The sequence below is a fragment of the Culex pipiens genome, chromosome 3 (genome assembly GCF_016801865.2).
Source record: "Culex pipiens pallens isolate TS chromosome 3, TS_CPP_V2, whole genome shotgun sequence".
Lineage (NCBI taxonomy): Eukaryota > Metazoa > Arthropoda > Insecta > Diptera > Culicidae > Culex > Culex pipiens.
In genome coordinates, this window is record NC_068939.1 from 72763141 (window position 1) to 72783970 (window position 20830).

At 35.3% G+C, this 20830-nt stretch overlaps 2 protein-coding genes across 4 annotated transcripts in view; one reads left to right on the forward strand and one right to left on the reverse strand.

Moving 5' to 3' along the window:
* LOC120416540 (serine/threonine-protein kinase NLK) overlaps positions 1–20830 on the reverse strand; it is a 208746-nt gene that overhangs the window by 139004 nt on the left and 48912 nt on the right. The gene's annotated exons all lie outside the window — the stretch shown is intronic.
* On the forward strand, positions 6599–8573 carry LOC120416542 (uncharacterized). Its single transcript, XM_039578265.2, has 3 exons — positions 6599–7313; positions 7421–7851; positions 7924–8573. Exons 1-3 carry the CDS (start codon positions 7059–7061, stop codon positions 8048–8050), a joined length of 813 nt encoding a protein of 270 aa, XP_039434199.1. The 5' UTR covers positions 6599–7058; the 3' UTR covers positions 8051–8573.

Below are 20830 nucleotides of genomic sequence, written 5' to 3' on the forward strand. Positions count from 1 at the left end.
TTTTGAACGTTGCCGAAGGGAGTGGCGACCTTTTCGGTCACCAGTGAGACGCACCTCCGAGGTTCAGTTTTGAGCGAAGCCATCCAAGGGCAACGGGCTAAAACGGTCACGGGCGAGCCCGTTGGGAACTTTTTCTTTCGATGGGTCAACTCCCCCCCTTTTCCGAGTGGTCAATTAATGAACTTGGCTAATGAAGGTGTAGCTACCTGGCGTGGCGGACTGGGTGCGGTGCGTACGCAGGGGTCACGTTGAACGTCGAATTTCTGCGAAATAATTTGGGAGATACCGCAAAAAGTTGCCTTCTAGAACTAAGTTGCGATTCTGGGTTTGACTTGGACTCTTACATAGCGCCAATAGATAACCAGAGAAAGCCAATCATCCCTATTGTACAACTTCAACAGTTCCGTATAGCTATCAAGTAGTACTACTACCTGCTCCGGTTTCAACCTTATCCCAAGTGTTCGTATCGAATGATAATAACACTATAAAAGTAATTTTGAACTGAGAAAAAAAAGCAATGACTGTCAATACAAAGGAAAAGATTAGGGAATATCTCATAAAGGTACTAATATCAAGATTCGGCCATAAACAATATTGATGCCAGGCCTACTGCGTTGCATTAACCGCAGAGAGAATTCTGTGAACGGATCACATTTCTCAGAATCTACATGGGAGAAAGGATGCGTGGACATACCGTACCAAACACTCCGGAAAACGATTGTACGGAAGTTCGGAGCATTACTCTTTCTTCACAACCGATGTGTTTCAAGTCGTGTTTTAGTGCAAATATTAACAGCAAAGAAAACTTATCACAAGCCACCATTAAAACTCATAAAACCTGTAAACGATGTTAACAATTTAAGCACGAAGAAATCTATTGGGACTGTGTCAGTAGCGGAAACCTCAACGAAGCGGCCGTTTTCTTCGTGGTACAAAACATGCGTGTCGTCGTTTTGCCCAACTGCGCTTCGGACGCAACAAGAAAACCCTGAAAATCAGCCATCTGCAAAAAAATATATTATCTTAATGATATCCACCGGCACGTGCCCCGGGCCATGTCTCAAGGGGAGAGTAGTTTCTCCCGACTTCCCAGAGTGCGTGCCACCGCCGTGGACTCTGAGAGGAAAATTCTGGGATTTCCTCAACCGGAACCGGCATATGTGATGGTGCACCTTTGCGTGATGTTGCACATTTTTCACGGTCGCGCAAACTTTTGCGCAGAAAAGTTGCAATCATTTATTTCGCTCTCGTTTAACGACACGCAAGATGTACCTACGCGGGGATTTTCCTTTTGTTTCTCCAACACAAATTTTCCTTCTCTTTTCAACAAACTGGTGGAAAACTCGACTGTTTGTTTGCCGGGGCCCGAAAGGGAGGTGTACGCCTTGTTAATGGTGGTATGATAAATTTGCAGCACATTTTTTTGTACCTGCTTATTTGCTGATTTGCCAGCTTTTCTTTCACTTCTTGTTTATTTCGCGGCGCGGTGAGCAATGAAAATCGAAAATATCCGACAGGCAAAGGCAGAAATGTCGATGCACCGCGAAAAACATCATTAAATAAAAGGTAAATAAACGGTTGCCGCAGGTAATCTATATGCAAAAGAAAAGAAAAACTGCTTCTACTGTGAATGCATACTACTCCTAGCGCGTGATTGACAACTTTCTATAATGGTTAAGGTGGAAGGGAGGGGGAGGAGGGATTAGACGGTACAAAACAAACGATTTGGTGAGATTGAGTAATTGTGTAATTGAGATTTGTTAACTTTGCTATGAAAGTCGTTTGTCAAAATATTATGACTTGCAAGAGTCAGTTTCAGTATGAAATTAATATTCACAATAAAAATTGGAAAATTGAAATTTGGTAGTTAAACACTGTTTCTTTTTGTGTACTTTTATCTGAAATAATGTGTGAAATTGTTAAATTCAACAGAAACTAATGAAAATTTCCCAGTTTCTTATGTAAAATTCTGGAGTTTTTTTAAAGGTCCAATAAACCAAATTTCCAGATTTTGCTTTTTGCGTGTTTTTGAAAACACCCAAAAAGCAAAAACTGAAAATTTGGTTTAATGGACCTTTAAAAAAAACTCCACGATTAAACAAATTTTTGTTACATCAAATCTACATAATGTGTAAAATTTGTGGTACAAAAAATGTGAAATTTTACATCAGAAACTGGGATTTTTTTTTATTAGTTTCTGTTTAATTTAACTTTTTTTACAAATTATGTTGGGTAAAATTACTAAAAAAAAATAGATAACATTCCACCAACTAAATTTCCAACCTACCAAAATATTATGTTTTTAATGTGTTGTTAAGATACAAGTTGAAATATGGAAGGTATAACATTTGATTGGTTGAATATTACCTCTTTTTAAAGTAAATTTACATAAAATATTGTGCAAAAATGTAAAATTCAACAATGATGAAAATATCTTCAGTTCCTCATGTAAAATTTAAAAAAAATTACACAAAATCTGCCACCATTCCTGGATGTAATATTAACATATTTCATTTTACCTTGTAACTAGAATAAAGTTTTTGAGTTTTATCAACAAGCAAACGCTGATACGAACGATACGATAACAATACGAAAAGAAAAAGAGAGAAATCTAAACACATATACAGCAGATCCATATGAAAGTTAAAGAAAAAAAATAAAAAAAATTCTGGGGGTTCCTTGGCCAAAATAATTAGACCCGTATTTTTTTGTTTGGCCATTAGGGTGGCCAACGCCGTGTTAGGGTGGTCCGAAAAATGGCCACTTTCGTCGATTTTCACAAAAACCACTTTTTTCAAAAAATCATAACTTCACTCCATTTCAACCGATTTTAGATGTCTTGGGTGCAAATGAAAGATGATGAGTTTGACTTCCAAGAAAAAAAATATGTGGAGTTTCAAAAATCTAGCCTAACATTTGAAAAAGTTTTATGAAAACATCAATTGCCGTTTTGACGGTGTCTGGACCAAAGAGCCTATATCTGAAAATATTTTTAACGGATTTCTCGGACAATTTTCCATAACATATCAAAAATTGGGCGAGGTTCATTAACAGGATTCAAAGATATGATTTTTTGAAAATAAAATCCGGGTTTTTCGACGCGCCGCGCGCAAAAACGAGAAATTGACGAAATTGGCAAAAACCACCTTTTTTCACTAAAACTGCGATAACTCGAGAATTTCAGCGATGGCCTATACATGTTAGGGTACCAAAAGTTGCGTATTTCAATTACGAAAATCAAATAGAAATTGCCAAAAACCACTAAAAACCCTATTTTTTCAACATTTTTATTTTTAAAACCGCTGTATCTTCACAAGGATTGGACATAGGGCAATGGTCAATATGGAAACTTTTATGTAAAATTGTCTGGAGAATCAATTCCCACTATCGGTTTTTGAAAATAATGACGTTTAGACCTCTTAAAAAAAACAGTTTTAGTAAATGATTTTTGTATTTTTTAGGAGAGACATACCATCCTGCATTTTTCGTTAGTCTTTTTGTCACATTTTAGGCTATTTTTCACAAAAATTTTGAACGAAAAAAATCGTGACATCACCTTAAAATTTAACTGGTGTGTATTTTTCTTTCAGTGTATTTTTTTCAAAAAGCTCGTCAGGTTTGTATTTGACCACTTTTTGATACGATGTAACGGCTTAGAGATACAGCAAGATTTAATTTACAAAATACAAAAATATTTAAAACCCTTACGCCCTTCTCAAATGTCATTATCGAGTGCAACTGGCAAACACAAAAATGCAACTGGTATACACAAAAATGGCTTATATAGGCCTAAGATAACATGTCTAAAAAGTTTCATTGAAATTGGAGAGGGTCGGGTACAAAAGTACCAGAAAAATTCCTGATTTGAGCTGGTTTCTTTTTTTTTTTTTTTTTTTTTTTTTTTTGAGAGGTTCTTTAAGCTATTGGTTTACAAAATCAAAATCTTCTCTAAATTGAAAATTTGTTAACGGTACAAGAGCATTTGTACCAAGATCATCAATTAAGAAATGTTGGCTAATTCAGCGACACTGAGAAAAATAAACCACTTTTCACAAAATTTAAACTTTAAGAGTTGTCTGATCAACAAACTCCTCAAAGGAAAGTTGTAGAAAATTTTCTCAGCATTCCAAAGCATATTTTGCAGGAAACTTTTCCGTCATAACATATTTTTAAAATGAAAAAAAAAACAATTTTTCTTAAATTTTAACCAAAGAGTTAATTTAACTTGAAAACAATGCATTTTATGAATATTTTATATTTCCGTGACCAGATTATGCCCCATCCTAAACTCTGGCTCAAAAAATGTTTGCATTTTAAGTCCCCTAAAAAATCTTTTAAATCAAAACAATACTAATTGAGGGAATTCAACTTTCAATCGGTATTTTTTCGCGTACGCGTTTTTTGTTTGTTTGATTTCTGATCATAGCCTACAACTTTGCAGAAGACTAATAATGCAAAAAAGCTTCTTATAACATAGCAAAAGCATGAAAAAAATCATCCAAACAAAAAAAACAAAATCTAAAATCTTGAAAGAATTGCGAAATTCTAGAATATTACTCAGCACCTCAAATTTTGAAAATACTCTAATTTTGCAATATCTCGAATTTAATTTAAGATTTGCATTAAATGAAAACAGTGTAAAAACTAAAATGTTCACAGAATGCTTTATTTTTATAATTTGCAACATGGGTATTGAACGACGCAACATTTGCTATAGATTTTCACTGAGATACCATTTTTTTAAAATACCGTTTTTTGAATTTAAAAAGATTTCAACAGGTTTGTAATCAACGCAAAATTTGGTATTGTTTTTTACAAAATACTATACTTTTTAATGTGGCAGTGCGTGGCCGAATGGTTACGCTGTCCGCTTTGTAAGCGGATGATTCTGGGTTCGATTCCCATCTGCTCCAACCTTCCATCGGATGAGGAAGTAAAATGTCGGTCCCGGCCTTGGTTGTTGTTAGGCCGTTAAGTCATTCCAGGTGTAGGAGTCGTCTCCATGCCATAAGTACAAACAACACACCAAACCAAGCCTACTCCGGTGGAATCGCTGGCGGCGGTTGGACTCGCAATCCAAAGGTCGTCAGTTCAAACACTGGGGTGGAAGGTTCCTTGGAGTAGAAAGAGGTTTGGGTGCTCTCCCCATTCAAGCCTTCGGACTCCTAGGTTCGAGCAGAAACTTGCAATAGAGACCACAAAAGACCCGGGGTCGTTAATGTGGATGGTTTGATTGATTTTTTTTGTACTTTTTAATATACAATTTTTTTATAGTTTGCAATGTATGTATCAAACAACAAGAAATTTATATAAATTCATTTTCACTTTAAGTGGTAAATATAATAAAAGTAACATTATCGTTACTGAAAAGTAAAGTGATTGTTTACAACTCTGGTTAAAAAAAATCTTTGTAATGACAGCAAATTTTCTGTTTATTTGATAATTATAGCATTCAGATTTATTTGATTGTTCACAGCAAAAAATAAATAAATTTTCCATAATTATTATTTCCCAGCATAAATTTGAGGTACAATTTTCATGGAATCATGTATTTCACTATCAAGAATTGTTCAGATTAATCAATATTCGATAATGCAATAGACTATTTACAATCTTGTTCCCATCACAATCTGTTGAAAGAGGTTTTTTAATCAAGTTGTCTATAAAATCATATTACATAAAAAATCACGTTCAGTTAAAAAACAATGTTTAAATTATGCATAAAACTCACTTAAACTAAAATTTCCAAAAAATAAAATCATATTACATAAAAATCACGTTCAGTTAAAAAAAATGTTTAAATTATGCATAAAACTCACTTTAACTAAAATTTCCACATAAAATGTCAGAAATTTGAGCAATTTTTGTATCAGATTTTTTACACTTAAACTTTGAATTTTATTTTATCTGATCTAAGTAATGACCTGCTAAGGAATCCGAGAAACCAGTCAGTAGTCCGATTCTAATTAATTTTCAAAAAGCAAATCAGCAAGCAGCTAAGGAAGTTTAAGTGGATTAATATTAAAAAAAAAATACTTTTACTTTTTTCATTAAAATTTGTGTGTGTCCCATATGGACACTACAATTGATGCCTTGCAAATGCATAATATTTATAGCAGAACTAGCCAATTGTCTTGAAATAATTTGATAAATTTAACTTCAGCCGAATTGAACTACTTTCTCGTTGAAGCGATCATTTATGACTAAACTTACACTTCCTTGACACCCACCTGTCCGTCAACACGAAACCTTACCAAATCCGGCAAATACCTCCCAATTCATTCAACTCTTTTTTTTTTTAAACACAAGCCATTAACACCGGATACACTCCACACTCGCCTGCTACACCATTATCACTAGCCGGCGACTACCTTAACTTTTGCTACACCTTTACCTGTTATCATGAATTCATTAGCAAATCAGAAAAAAAACCATGCAACAACCGTTCAAAAAGAGCGAATACCGAAACCACGCTTTGATAAGGTGTCTAACGTTTTTTTCCAGCCCTAACAAACTGACCCTCCCAGAGTAACGAACCAGCCACCCACCCACCCTCAATCGGAAGTACAGTTGCGACCTCTAGCTGTGGGTGGTGGGTGGTTTGGAAAAAAAGTGCATGTGCAGCAAGTGAAATGTGTGCACTGCAAGTGCTGGTAAAAAGGGAAAAGAAGGAAAATTGCGCGTCGATCGCGTCGAAAATGAAAAATGTGAAAATATGTTGCTGGCTGGGCGATCATAGATGTATGTTTATGTGGTAGATAGCGCATATACCACCACCCCCCATGTGGGAGGCGGGCACCACACATAAGCCAAGCCCAAGATTAACCAGAGCGCTCAGTGTACTTTAAAAGGAGATGCATATCAATTTTGAAACCAGTATCAGTACGGATTGCAATCGATTAGCAGTGTTTTGTGGGGTGTAGGATTCAGGTTGTGTGCGATCAGCAGCTAGGTGGGATCCGCGGTGAAAAGAAAAGAAAAAGTGAGGTGTGTCTAAAGGACTTTCGAGTGTAATTTGAGGAAACAGTTTGAAGTGAAGTTTAAACAACCCAGCCAAAATGACCACCACCAGAAGAAGCACCGTGATGGAGTATCTCTTGCTTGCCTCATTCATCACCTCCACACTGTGCGCCTCGACCGCCGGATTACGCGGCCAGACCCGTGTGGGACACAACAACAAGGTCGAAAACAGCTGGTTCGGTGGTGAGATGAGTGTGCTGCAGAAGGTCTACGATGACTGCCAGGACAAGCAAGACTTCACCGGTTGCCTCAAGGGCAAAGCCTTGACCGCGATCTCGCGCGCTATTGACATGGTGAGTTCGTGCGGGGGATAAGTCGAGTGACCTTGAAGAGTCTTCAGTGTTTTTCCAAGTGTCCCAAGCTGACAGTTGAAAGCTGACCCTTTGTGTGTACGTTTCAGGAATCGATCCCGCTGCTGGACGGAGTTGCGCTGGTCAAGCAGGCTAACCCCGAAAACGAGAGCATCTCCCTGCTGACCGACGCCCGCGCTCTGGGCGGACTCGGCGAAACCGAGCGCTCCATCCTGGGCAAGCTGAACAAGTTCTTCCAGACCCACACCCTGCGCGTCGACATGCAGCCCCAGGACTCGACCGCCGCGGCCCGTGGCAACAAGCAGAACAAGCACCACCGCTACCTGATCGCCGCCTTCCTGACCGCCATGGGCATCGCCGGACCGATCGGCCTGAAGGTCCTCGCCGCCGTCGCCGGTAAGGCCCTGGTCATCTCCAAGGTCGCCCTCACCATCGCCGGTATCCTGGCGCTCAAGAAAATCTTCGCCCACGATCGTCACGAGGAGACCAGCTTCCAGGTCCATGCCGGACATGACAACCGGTAATACCCGCCCCAAATTCCCCCCAAACCCACATTCCTTCTCTACTAACCACCCCCCATCAACACTTTTAGACGAACTGCCTACGTCGTCCGCAACCCCGCCAAGGTGGCCGCCGCCAACGTCGATCCCTACCGGTACTACTACGACCAGCAGCAGCTGCAACAACAGCAGCAGCAGCAGCAGTACGGAACCATCTAAGAAGTGTGTCCCCCAAACACCCACGAAACATCGAAATTAGCGAAACTCCTCGAGCAAGTGTCCCCCCTCCCCACAACACCCCCCTGTAAATTAATATTTATTTTTAATTTATTACCGAGTGAGAGAGAGCGATCGAGAGCGAGCGATAAATTATCAAAACCCCCCCCTAGAACCCTAGAAAGTGTCATGAAAAATTGTAAATTATGAAAAGTCCCCAAACACCCCACACACACAGACTACAGCGAAACATACCAAAAATTAGGAAAGGTTAAAACACTCGAAATCTCAAGATAGCAGGAAAAATCAAAACAGGGTAGCAAATTAAAATTAAAAAAAACTATTTTAGCAAAACAACATGGTGTGAGTGTATGAGTGCGTGAGATGCTCAGTACACACATGCACTTACACACACACATACACACATGTGGTTAGAGTCCTCTTTTTGTGAAAGCAGGTGAAGCAAGCGAAAGTGGGCGTCAAGTTAAAAGTGCGAATAATAAAACTAATAAGCAAATGAGAATCAGAATGGAAGATGTGTTTTTATTTTTAAAAGAGAAAAAATCCCAATTAAGACAAAGTTTATGGCAACTAAAGAAAGAATTTTATATCTGTTGGTAATACCACTTTGAAAGCTTAAAAACTCAAGTGGGTAAATCATTACCAAAAATAAAACAAAACAGTTCAAGAATAAAGCACTGAAAAACATAAAAGAAGCGATAATTAATATTATTTAACAAAAAAATAACGAAAACTAAGTAAAAACAAACACTATAATGATAAAAAATAAATAAAAAAAAAACTGTTTTAAAGATAAGTTCGTACTTTATTAAAAGTAGACAAATATTCAAAACTAAAAAAGGACATCAAATTGAAAGATCAACTAAAAGGAACATGAAAAAACAGATCATAAAATTAAAGCAATAAAAAGAAATTTAAAGACGGCATATGAAACATAAGGCTACCAACTGTACGGATTTTTTCCTTACCATACGGATTTTCGACCCTTATCGCGGATTTTTAACAGGCCGGAATTTTTGTAGGGAATTTTTCGCATACTACGGATTTTTACGGAATTTTAACAACTTTTTAAACATTGGATTGATTTTTTTTTTATTTGGTCAAAGCTTTTGTTAACTAGACATTTTTATTTATATTTTACTGTGAGTTTGATTTGAAAAGGGAGAGTTTTCCGGGTTTTCCTCAATTTAAACTTGATTATCAATAAGTCTAGAGTTTTTTTTTTAAAGGTCCTATAAACTATTGTCTTTCATATGTTGATAAAACCTTTTAAAAAAATCTCGAATTGTTCTTTTAGAAATTCCTTACTAAATATATTTATCCATTAAAAGATCCAAAGGCTATGAAAAACTTGTGAAAACCTTTGAACATTTGAATTAACAAATCTAAATTTTTTTTAAAAGTCCTATAAACTTATGTGTTTAACATGTTATTGGACCTTTTCAATATTTTTGGATATATGTTCGTGAAAACACTTAGAACGATATTATTCGTTAAAGCAAACTTGACATTTCGTAAACTTTTAAACTTTTAACAAAAAAATAAATAAGAACATAATGTGTTGATTCAAATCACGGTTTATTGTATGAATACTTTTAAACGTGCAAGTCATAAGCACTCTGATAGCATTTGGTGAAATTTGTTAGCTGTAAAAACGACACAGTTTTAAATTTTTAATTCTCAAATTTAATTTAATTTATATAAATAATTCCTTGACAGTTTTGTTATACCATGCTGTCATATCGGCATAGTGTACGGATTTTTGCTCAGCAAGAGTTGGTAGCCTTATGAAACAGATAAAACCTATCAAAAATTTAATTTAAAGAAAAACAAAAAGTACAAAAAAAATTAAATTAAAAAAAAAACAAAAAGTACAAAAAAAATTAAATCAAAACAATCATAAAAAAGTAATTGACCAAATCATAAAGACGAAAATAAAACAACAATAAAAAAGAGAGCAGGAAAAAATATTACTGCAGCATTAAAATCAAAAATTGGACTGAAAACAACTGAAAGGTGAAAAACTAAACAAAGAATAAAACAGTAAAAAATTAAAAAGTAAAGAAAATAAAAAAAAAGAAAAAAAAGAACTATTCTCGACTTTTTTTGATTAGGGATTAGGTCCTGTAAACATATGGAAGAAAATAGCTTAAACGACCTTTTCAAAAAAAAACTCTGGTATTATTTATTACAGATATCATGAATTAACAGTTGAAAAAAATTAAAATAAAGGTTTCTTAGACTTTACGTAAAAAAAAACAAAGCTATTAAACAAACCAATTCAAAAATCAATAAAAAAAAATATAAAATTAATTTAAAGAAAAGGTTTCAAAAGGTTCCCTTCCTTTCACCTCAACCAAAACAGAGGCAAAAAATAAATTGTTCTCACAATAAAAAAAAATAGATACAACACGAAAAAACTATTAAAAAAATCAATTCATAACGTAAATCTACATATTTATTCATTATATTATTCCATGAAAGTTAAACTAATTTTATGTTCAAGGGCTCCGTCGGAAGAAACGCAAAAATCACAAACGTTTAAATAATGTTGTATTCAATGAAAATAATTTTAAATTGAGAATAGCTTATTGAGGCCGAATCTGAGAACGCAGAATATAATTTATTTTTGCTAGGATGAAGTGAGCCAGAGCGAAAAGCCATAATAATTTTGGCAAAAAAAAAGAAATCAAAAATAAAAATTAAAATATTTTGAAATTTAGATATGAAAAATTAAACAAATTTAAATACAAAAATAAATAATAAAAATTATAAAATTGTAAAAAAGATAGTTTAAAAAATTCATAAATCTAATGATTTGATAATTTAAATGCAGTTCGTACTCGACGAACCTCTCCAAAGTGTAATTCATAAAAATCGAAACACGAAATTTGAAAGAATTCTGCTTAAAATTTTGTCTACCCTGAAATATGACTTCAAAAATGCTCCAAAGTTATCAGATTTTCTGTAATCTATTATGGTGACAGAAATTGTAGCATTTATAAATTTGCAGTTCTTTTTTAAAAGGTCCAGAGCTTGAGGATTTGATTTAAGAATTTAATAATTAAAGAATATATAAGTTTTTGTTCCATAGAATTTCGTCGCCGTCGTGCTAACTTGTCGTACGTGCATTTTGGGCCATATTGAGTTAAGAACGCCATTTTGTGCAGCTCACAATGCCACATCTTTTGACCTTCACAGATCCCCAAAATTCGATTTCAATCCTGAGATATTCAATGAAAACCAATAAAGCTCCGAAAATTTTTGTCACTCTACATATAAAAGAAGTTTCAATCCTGTCGTGCTATCTTGTCACTCCCTGAAAATTGATGTAAGTGCGACAAAGGGCAAAGGGATTTCAGGTCAGAATGCGTTAGACGCACGTACAAGTGAGACTACCGTAAACATTTGTAATTATAACTCGGGACTCCAGCAACCAAATACAACCAAACTTCGGGACAATGCACAGAATGGTCAGCCAAACAAAACGTGTTTGTTATTGTTTACATTGCGTTCTTTCGTTTTTGTTTATTCAAGGTCAAACATTAAAACGCGTTTTTCTCGGAACGTCAAAATGGCGGGTGCGACATGATAGCACGACGACGTCGATGTATCCATTTTTATTTTTTTTTTAAATTTTGACTTTCAAGAATTTTATTTTGAATTTTAGAAATTTAGGAGTTTTTTATTTAAATTTATTTTTAAATTTAAGATTTAGAAATATCGGATTTTTTTTAATTTTGGATATTTAAAAATCTGAGTTTTTAAATTTTTGGATTAAACAGCTATAAAAATCAAAAAAGTTTTGATTTTTTGAAACTTAGAATTTTGAATGTTGGAGCTTTAATCATTGAATATTTTGATCTTTTTATTTTTTCCTCAAGAATGTTTAAATTTTGAAAAATAATGTCTTTCTACGGGTTATATCCCATTTAAAATCAAAGGCGGAAAGCCAGTTTCTTTTACGTCCAATTTGCGCGATTCGCGCCGTCCGTAACAACCCTGCACATTGACCATAAAATAAAAAAGACAAAATAAGTAAACCTATCAAAACCCACCTCAGTGATTGATGCCTTTCTCACAACATGTTGTTGCAACATCAATTGCAAAAGCTTCCAGTTTTTATTCGATTACGCCTGAATATAGGCAAAAAAAAAACAATCACAAAGAGCTCAATAAAGGTAGTTCATAAAGATCGAAATTCAAGGTTTTCATTTACGAAATCCGAGCTGGGACTGTCGACGTTTTCCGAAAGTCAAACCCGCTGACTGGCAGCGAAATTATGGGAAAGTATAGTTTCTATAAGACTTGGCTTATGCTGTTTCATTTAAACTCCCAAAAGTAAAATAATGTTTATTTGAAAACAACTGAAAATTTGGGGTCTTTCGAAGAGTTGATTGTAAATTAACTTTTGACAACTTTTGACTTTCACGAGTTCATGAATAGGGTGTTCCAGATCACCTTACTATTCAGAAATATATTTGAGTATTTTTTCCTTCAATTAAGTTGTTAGACATTTAATCCAAGCAACTCTGTCTTAGACAAAAAAATTTTCACAAAGTTTTAAACAACTAATTTGATCAAAAGAGCAAATCCTCAAAAAGCAATTTTTGGCGCGTAGCATTTCAGGGTAAAGTTTTAAAGAAAAGTGAGGTTGGAAATACTTTTAAAGCTCTTAAAATACAAACATCACTTTTTTCTAAAATAAGCAGCAAATATATAACGAAGTTTAGACGAGAAAATCATACAGTTTTTTTTCTGTTTAAGTAATCAGCCATTTAATCCTGATAACGAGGACTATTGTAAATAAATCATACCAAATTCCATTGATTGTTTTCTTAAACTAGTCAAATCATCCCATCATATTGTGTGGCTTACCTGGAAAGAGAAGATAAATGTATAAATTAGTATTTTTAGTTATACTTATGAGATAAAAGTGTTATAATTATTCTTCAGGACCAAACAGAGAAATCTGATAGTATTCATTCAAACGAGAGAACATGAGTCACCATATGCATCTCTTCCATCAGCCGTAATCGATATCTCATCCATTCAGGGTCGCTCATCCTTCCAGTCCGTACCAAGGTAAAAATAAGGAAAAATATTCCCCCCAAGTGTTGCCAGCAGGCTTTTATAACGCCCCTTTAACTTTTCCATTCGAATATGTCCTCTATACGTACACACACATTATACCGACACACTTCAGTACAGTAAGTCCTAGTTTCAAGTCCAAGCAGGAAGCTCTCCCCCCTCTGGAAAAACTGGAACTCGTTCAGGCTTTACCTCTAGGTCTAAGCTTGCGACACTACTGAAAACCACCCAGCAAGGGAAAAATGGTTACGTGGAAAAGCCCCCGTGCGCCAAAGGAGAAACAGAAAAGAAAAAAAGAGCCAACTTTGCTATTAATAACTTCTCGACAAACTCACTCGATAGCATTTCCTTTTCATTATGAATTTAAATTTATTTCCAAGTTGTAGGTACTCAGCGTGTATAGAGCGAGAGGCAGGCTTCTCCATGCACGACGACTAAGCCGAATCCGGCGGTGGTGGCGATGATGATGATGGTGTGGTGTCTGTCTGTCACTTTGGATTCGCTTCGTCGACCGTGCTCGCCCTCTCGTTGGACTTGGACGTGTAGTAATACTCTGGTGAGGAGCATCCCAGAGGTTCTGGAATTCAGTCTAGGGGTACACCCAAATGGGAGGTTGATTCCGTTTGAACTTCGACCACTGAAGTATAGTGGTTCAGCGGACGGCTACAAATCAAAGGGTTCGGTCTCGATTCTTGGTCGAGTCAACTTTTTTTTCGAGTCATTCTTATTGATTATCTCTTTTGGGTGTAGAACCACGAAGAAAAGTGCATCAACTACGCTGTTCAGCACACCCTAGCCAGTACGTTCTCCCCTAAACCACAGACCTGTTTGTCGTCGTCGTCGGCCTGGCGTGTTCTGATGATGATGTTTATGTTTACATTTGCGCACCCTCGCCGCCGTGGACAGCAGCTGTTATCGTCGTACTCGCAGGGCATGTATCGGTTTGTGTACGTGAAGCCAACACCCTCTCTGTGACTGTTAAACACTGGATAGCCGAAGAGAGAGAGGTTCCGCTGACGATTACTAGGTGTTGGAGAGGTGTCTCCGGATCGGGGAAGCGTTTGGCGCGAGTGTAGAAATGGGATTACAGCGGAAGCTACTGGAACTGGGAAGACTACCGGCAAGTAGGATTAGAACAACGCGTTGAGCTGGACAGTCCTTGGACGAGATTAGGGTGGTTCAAGTCCGTTACGAAATTGAAGATATTTGAAAAAAAGAAGCTTCAACAATTAAAAGACTTCTTCCATTAACGATCATCATCATTCCTCGACATCCTCCCAGGCATCTCACATAATTGCCACCTAACCAAACACATTTCCTCTTGGGGCTACCGCGCACGTCATCGTGAAGAATTCTAAGGCCGAGGCGATGCACGCGATGAGCGATGCATTCCAGGGCCATTAAGTCACAATCCCGTATTAAAAGCAACAGCCAACGCACTACTCCAGGGCAGCCATAAATCCACTCGGTGTCAGTCGGTGCGGTGTGGAGTTCCTAGAATTGATTGATGGACCCCTCTCTCGGTCGTCGAGGAAATCCCACAACTTAAAACCCATTAGGCTTATACGCGCGCGAGTAGAGGGACAATGAACCCACCAATACATTTACATCGCGCTTCTCGATATAGATACTCCTGCGTGGAAAAGGAATCCTTTACGAATCGTTCATCAACCACCTCTTCGAGAACAATTTGATTTGATTATTTCTTCCACGATTCGATTCCGTCGGATATATTTAAACCTAAATTAAAATCTTTTATCTGACCGTTTCCTCACTCTTCACTCTTTCAGACGAGCCCTGACTATCTCTCTCGAAGGTTCTCACCAGAGCAGGTTTCGATGGGAAGAACTTTAGCCCGAGGGGAAGGAGGACACAAGATAAACACTGACCACTACCACATCGCTTATGGAACCATAGGGGCTTCGTATCGAAGAAGATCCAGCTATAAAAAGAACAACCAAACTCGCGTGATCAGTTCCCTTTGTGTGGTACGATACACACATGATACCACGATTGATGGGGATCTTGGTGAAGGGAGTTAATAAGTGGAGAAATTATCGCTCGATAAGAATGACTCATTTTAAGGGGTATTGTTAGGTAGTCCTGTTTACGACTTTGTTCTAAGAAATCTAAATTATCTGATACCAAATAGGTCGTTTCACATAAAAAAAAACTTTTCTTCAAAAAATACCTTTTCAAATAGACCAAACCATGAACAGAGAACACTAATCACGTGGACACCATTCAGATATTGATTACTGAAGATTAATCTCGTACTCGTTTGGACATCGCCATCTGAAAGGGCTCTGAACATTTGCGCAGCCATTCGATACCTGGGCAAGCTTTTCAAGAGGTTCGACATCTCAATCAGCCCGGTAGAGGTACTCCAGCAAGCGCAAATTGACTTGAGCCATCTCAATCTGAATAGCAACAACAGCTCAACCTATCATATTTCAGCATGTTTTGTCAAGACTGAGAACAGAATAGTGTTTCAAAGAACGCTTCACAGTCAATGTTCCTTCAACGATGAGTAAAACTTTATATTTATGGCCGGCAGAGATTGAAAGAGAGAGGTGCAACAACAAAAGGTGATGATAGTCGACGCTCTATATCCAACGGGCTTTTTGTAGTAAAAGTTGATGGAAATGAATCCTGCTTCTCGCTGAAACAACCCTAGCTCACGCTAGAGAGCAGAGCGGTTATTGCAGCACTGTGCTATCACCTTAGGCTGCATTCTATCATAGGAGCACGGTATAAAAAGCTAACTCCCTCTACAGCCCAGCTTTTTTTCGATATATTGTTCTATTAGTTAGAGCTACTTTCACTCTATGAAAAGTTTTACTTCCTTTGTATTTAATTTATTTTTTTCTTGATGTTTTTTTTTTTGCTGCATTTATCTTGTTATTTTTTTGTTATTAAATCATAGCATTGAGTCCAGCCATGCCAGATATACAGATAAATCTGTTTTATACAGATTTTTTTAAATTGATTATACTTAAAATTTTCAACAATTTAGTGATTGAATTATGCTTTAATATCATTAAAAAGCTTAAATCAGCTGTTCAAATTTCAAAAATGTTTTGTGTGGTTTCTTATTTGACATGATACAGATAAAATACAGATTTATTTTTAAGAAAATACAGATCTCCCATAAAATTATCTGGCATCGTTGATTGAGCCTATTCTGCAACCTATAATAATTATCCTTTCCTTATTTTGTTTTTTTTTTTTTTCATATTTTCCAGTCACCTTTTCAATTTCGAGCGTGTTTTCATATTTTAATTAAATTATGAACTTTCAAGTTGCAAAATATCGTTTACGCTGAAATAAAAAAAAGTACCAAATTCCTAAATTCTAGGAATGATGCCCCCTTTTCTTGTTAAGTAATCCAAAAAAAAAAACCCTATTACTAAATAGTAAAGGAGCCAAAATTCCTAGAATTTAGGAATTTGGTCCTTTTTTTTCATTTCAGTGTAGACATAATCTGGGACATAACAAAAATAACTTGCTAAACAATTGTTTTTCAAATATACAAGTCAAATCTCCAAACTACAATTTTCTTTTTTTCTACAAACATTCTTACTCACTTTCTTATTTCTAAAAAAATGCAAAAAGTTGCATAAAGAAGATTTTTTTAGCACGAATCGTAATATATCCAACGAGGTTTACCGAGTTAGATAAAACCAGTTGCCAACAACATTTTTTGCAATTCCGAAAAACGCATTTTGAGCTGAATTTTATGTCAAACATCCATTAAGTAAACTCACCGTTAAAAAAAAATATATATCTTTTCGATATTAGTGCTGATTTTTTCAGCACCCATTTCAGTGCTGAAAAGTTGAGCTTTTCTGCACTGGTATTGAAAGTTATTTTCAGTAGAGAAAAGGAGGCCGTTTCGTCGTTTGAGAATGACGGGAAAAGTAAAAAAGTTTCACGACAGAATTGCAAAACATATTTTTAGAAATCTTTCTACAGAACATAAAACACAAAAAGTTGAATACTGATTATCCTTTTTTGTATTTTTCATTTTTGCATTTTTAGGTTAGCTTACGAGCTTTACAAAACATTCAAATGTTGAAAAGGGACTCAAAAAACTTAATTTATGACTCAAATGTCATTTTTGATACTTTCTGACTAAATGCGATTTTACCAAAAAGAAATTTCCCGGAAACTTTCAACGTCAAATTGTTAGTTTTGATCTGAACAAAGCATCAATATGCTATCTAAATGCATCATTTGATACAGGTTTTTTTTTTAATATTGTCATTTCTCAGGATAGCCTTCAAAAGGTCGCAAGCAGTAGCCGTTTTAGATCGGTTTTCTTTTCAAAACCCTCATTTCTCAAAACAACTTTGGTTGTTTGATCTCAATTCCCATACATTATTCCAACTTCAAAATCAATAAAACTTCATTTTGTTTTAGAAAATTGGGTAAATTATTACCGGAAAGCAGATAATGGCTATCAAATCGTTTTGAAAATCATTTTCATTTTGAATAATTAAAAGACGATTTCAAAACATAACAACATTTTAAAATCCTTTTTGCTATGGTTGGGCCTCCCCTATAAAAAAAATGTTTGTTAATTCAAAAAAGAGAGATTCAAGGATAAGCAAGTTCTTCAGTTCTTACGTGATTTTTTTTAAATTTAATTGTGATAACTTATTTCCATTGGAATCTGAATAAAAATTTGTAGCTGCAGTCCATACAAAAATGCTATACAAATATTCAAAAACCGGTATCTGGAAAGTAACAAAATGACAGGAATAAATGGGAAGAAATCAAGAAAAAAATGAACATGATTTTTTATTTTCACATAAGCACGGAAATGTGCTAACTAACATTTTTTTATGTATTGAATTAGTGAAAATGTCATCTTTTGAGTAATAACACAATATGCTAAAAAAATGTTTGACAGTGCTGCAACTTTTTAACGTATTTGATGATCAAGCTTAACTAACTGATAAAAACATTTTGTTTTGAAAATATAAAAATGCTCAACAATATTGAAAGTTTTCACAACTATTTCTAAATAGGTATCTCAAATACTAATTTTTCTCGACAAAATTTTTATAGCAATTTGTCCTAGATTTTTTAACCTTTTCAGGCCTGATGGGTCATATATGACCCAAAAATCAAAATTTTCAAATTTAGCCTATAATTTTTTGTATGGTCATCAGAATCATTTTCTCATCATTAATTTGAAAAATATTTTTTCTAAAAGGGTTAAAAAACATTGATTAAAAAAAATATTTTTGGGAATTCCACCAAATGTTTTACAGAAAAAAAAAATATTTGTAAACTAAAATTTAAAAAATTGAAATAAAAGGATGAATTCATTCAGCTGAACATTATATAAATTGAATTCAAAAAAGTCATGTGACTTTAAAATTCAATTCCGAAATTTTATTCTTACAATTTATACAGAAATTTGAAGAAAACATTGACAACTGATTTCAAAAATATTTTGAAATTTTCAAAACAATGGCGCTAGAGATAAAATTTCATGGGATATTCAACAGAAAAAAAATCGAAGTTTGAGTCTATTACTTCGAAAAGTACATTAAAAATGATTATTATAATTAAACAGAGAAAAAAACATATTTGATTCATTTGTTTGTTCATAACTTAGTACAATTCCAACCAAATATATAATATTTTACGGTTAGCCAGTCGAGTTTCTAGCTTTTTCCCGATCTTCATCCAGTAGAATCAATTTGGCGACTTTTTAAAGACTACATATTCAATACAAAACAATTTATTTTTACTGTGCCACCCAACTTCAACCGATCTAAAGGTGATGATATCAATGCTATGAGAGCTGCTGCAGCAGCAGCAAGTAACAACAACCCAGAACAGAACAACAAAAACAAAAGGGTGGGAAAAAGCTCAGTCGCTCGATAGCAGCATATGTTTATGGAACACCCTTAAACCTCCCACTTCCCTCTCCCTTTTGATGACGTGTCGCGCCAAGGAAAGCTCCGATTTTACGACGCCCCCCGTTGAAATAATTAACCAGAATAGAACGTATAATTTTATATTGTGCTCGCGTTTTCCATAAAAACTCATTTACTTTACGAGCGAGAACTTCAAGAACTTCGTCGTCGAGGGGAAAAACTTTTTTCCCAGAAGATGATCGAGCACCTTGCGCAGATTATCATAATTGGATTCGTTCTACGGCAAGCGAGTGTGATTTACCGTTTCCCGAACCAGAAGGAAAAGCGCTTTTCGATGAGCTTGGCACTCATTAGGGCGGCGACGAGAACTTTTCATATGTGGTGTTGAAACTTCAAAGAACATTCACACACATACGCTCTTTGCCAGGACCTAATAATCGTTGGCGTAAAATTTTACAACCTTCCATAAACCGGGGTGCAAAAAAATGAGGACCACTTTTCCGGCATAATTCAGTCAATGGTGCCCGCGGAGAATTCAAACTGTGTGAATTTCATAGAAATTGAGGACAAAATTCTTTAACACTATGCTATTTGAGTTTTTAGCTTTTAGTTTTTAGTTTTTAGTTTTTAGTTTTTAGTTTTTAGTTTTTAGTTTTAAGTTTTTAGTTTTTAGTTTTTAGTTTTTAGTTTTTAGTTTTTAGTTTTTAGTTTTTAGTTTTTAGTTTTTAGTTTTTAGTTTTTAGTTTTTAGTTTTTAGTTTTTAGTTTTTAGTTTTTAGTTTTTAGTTTTTAGTTTTTAGTTTTTAGTTTTTAGTTTTTAGTTTTTAGTTTTTAGTTTTTAGTTTTTAGTTTTTAGTTTGTAGTTTTTAGTTTTTAGTTTTAAGTTTTTAGTTTTTAGTTTTTAGTTTTTAGTTTTTAGTTTTTAGTTTTTAGTTTTTAGTTTTTAGTTTTTAGTTTTTAGTTTTTAGTTTTTAGTTTTTAGTTTTTAGTTTTTAGTTTTTAGTTTTCAGTTGAGATTTATGACCATTTCCAACTGAAAAATTCCCCACTATCCACAATTGGCAGCCTCGGTCGTCGTCGTCGCCGTGTCGTCACCCGAACACGTGACATCCCCCTGGCCATGCGATCTGAATACCAAAGTCAGCCAGAGCAGAGCAGCTAAAATACTGCAGCGAGAGAACGATAGCATATGCTTGGGCCTGATGAAAATAAGGAAGAATCAGTCGCCCCAGAAAAACTTGACATCGCAGCGCGCGCAGTCACGTATGAAAAAGTACTAAAATTCATAATATCTCTGATTGAGGTGGGGAAGGTCCTTCCGCAAACATTGGCGTACGGTGACAAAATTTGGCATGGTATGAGAGTCCTTCTCGGAAGTCATCTTGGTCATTTTTGGGTTGGGTGTTTTGCCAGAAAAACCGATTAGCAGAAACCCGTTATCAGCGGGACCATGAGCTTCGTGGAAAGCTTATTCTGAAACGTTATTTCGTAATATTCAATTAAGATTTTCTGCCGATAAGCGGCCACGTTGACAAGAAAAGTAAATGTTTGAGTTGAGTAAGTTCTGAAAATTTTAAGTTATCAAATCGAAATATGTCATTTCTTCAAAGAATCAAATAACATATTTAAAAATGAAAATGCTTTCACATCCGAAGACGACGATAATTAATCCTCTCAACGTCTAATGCACCACCTTCATCTCTGAGAGCTCGTCGTTCCAGGCTTCAATTTCACTTCCCCAAATACATTAATACATTACGTATTCATGAGTGTTCCAC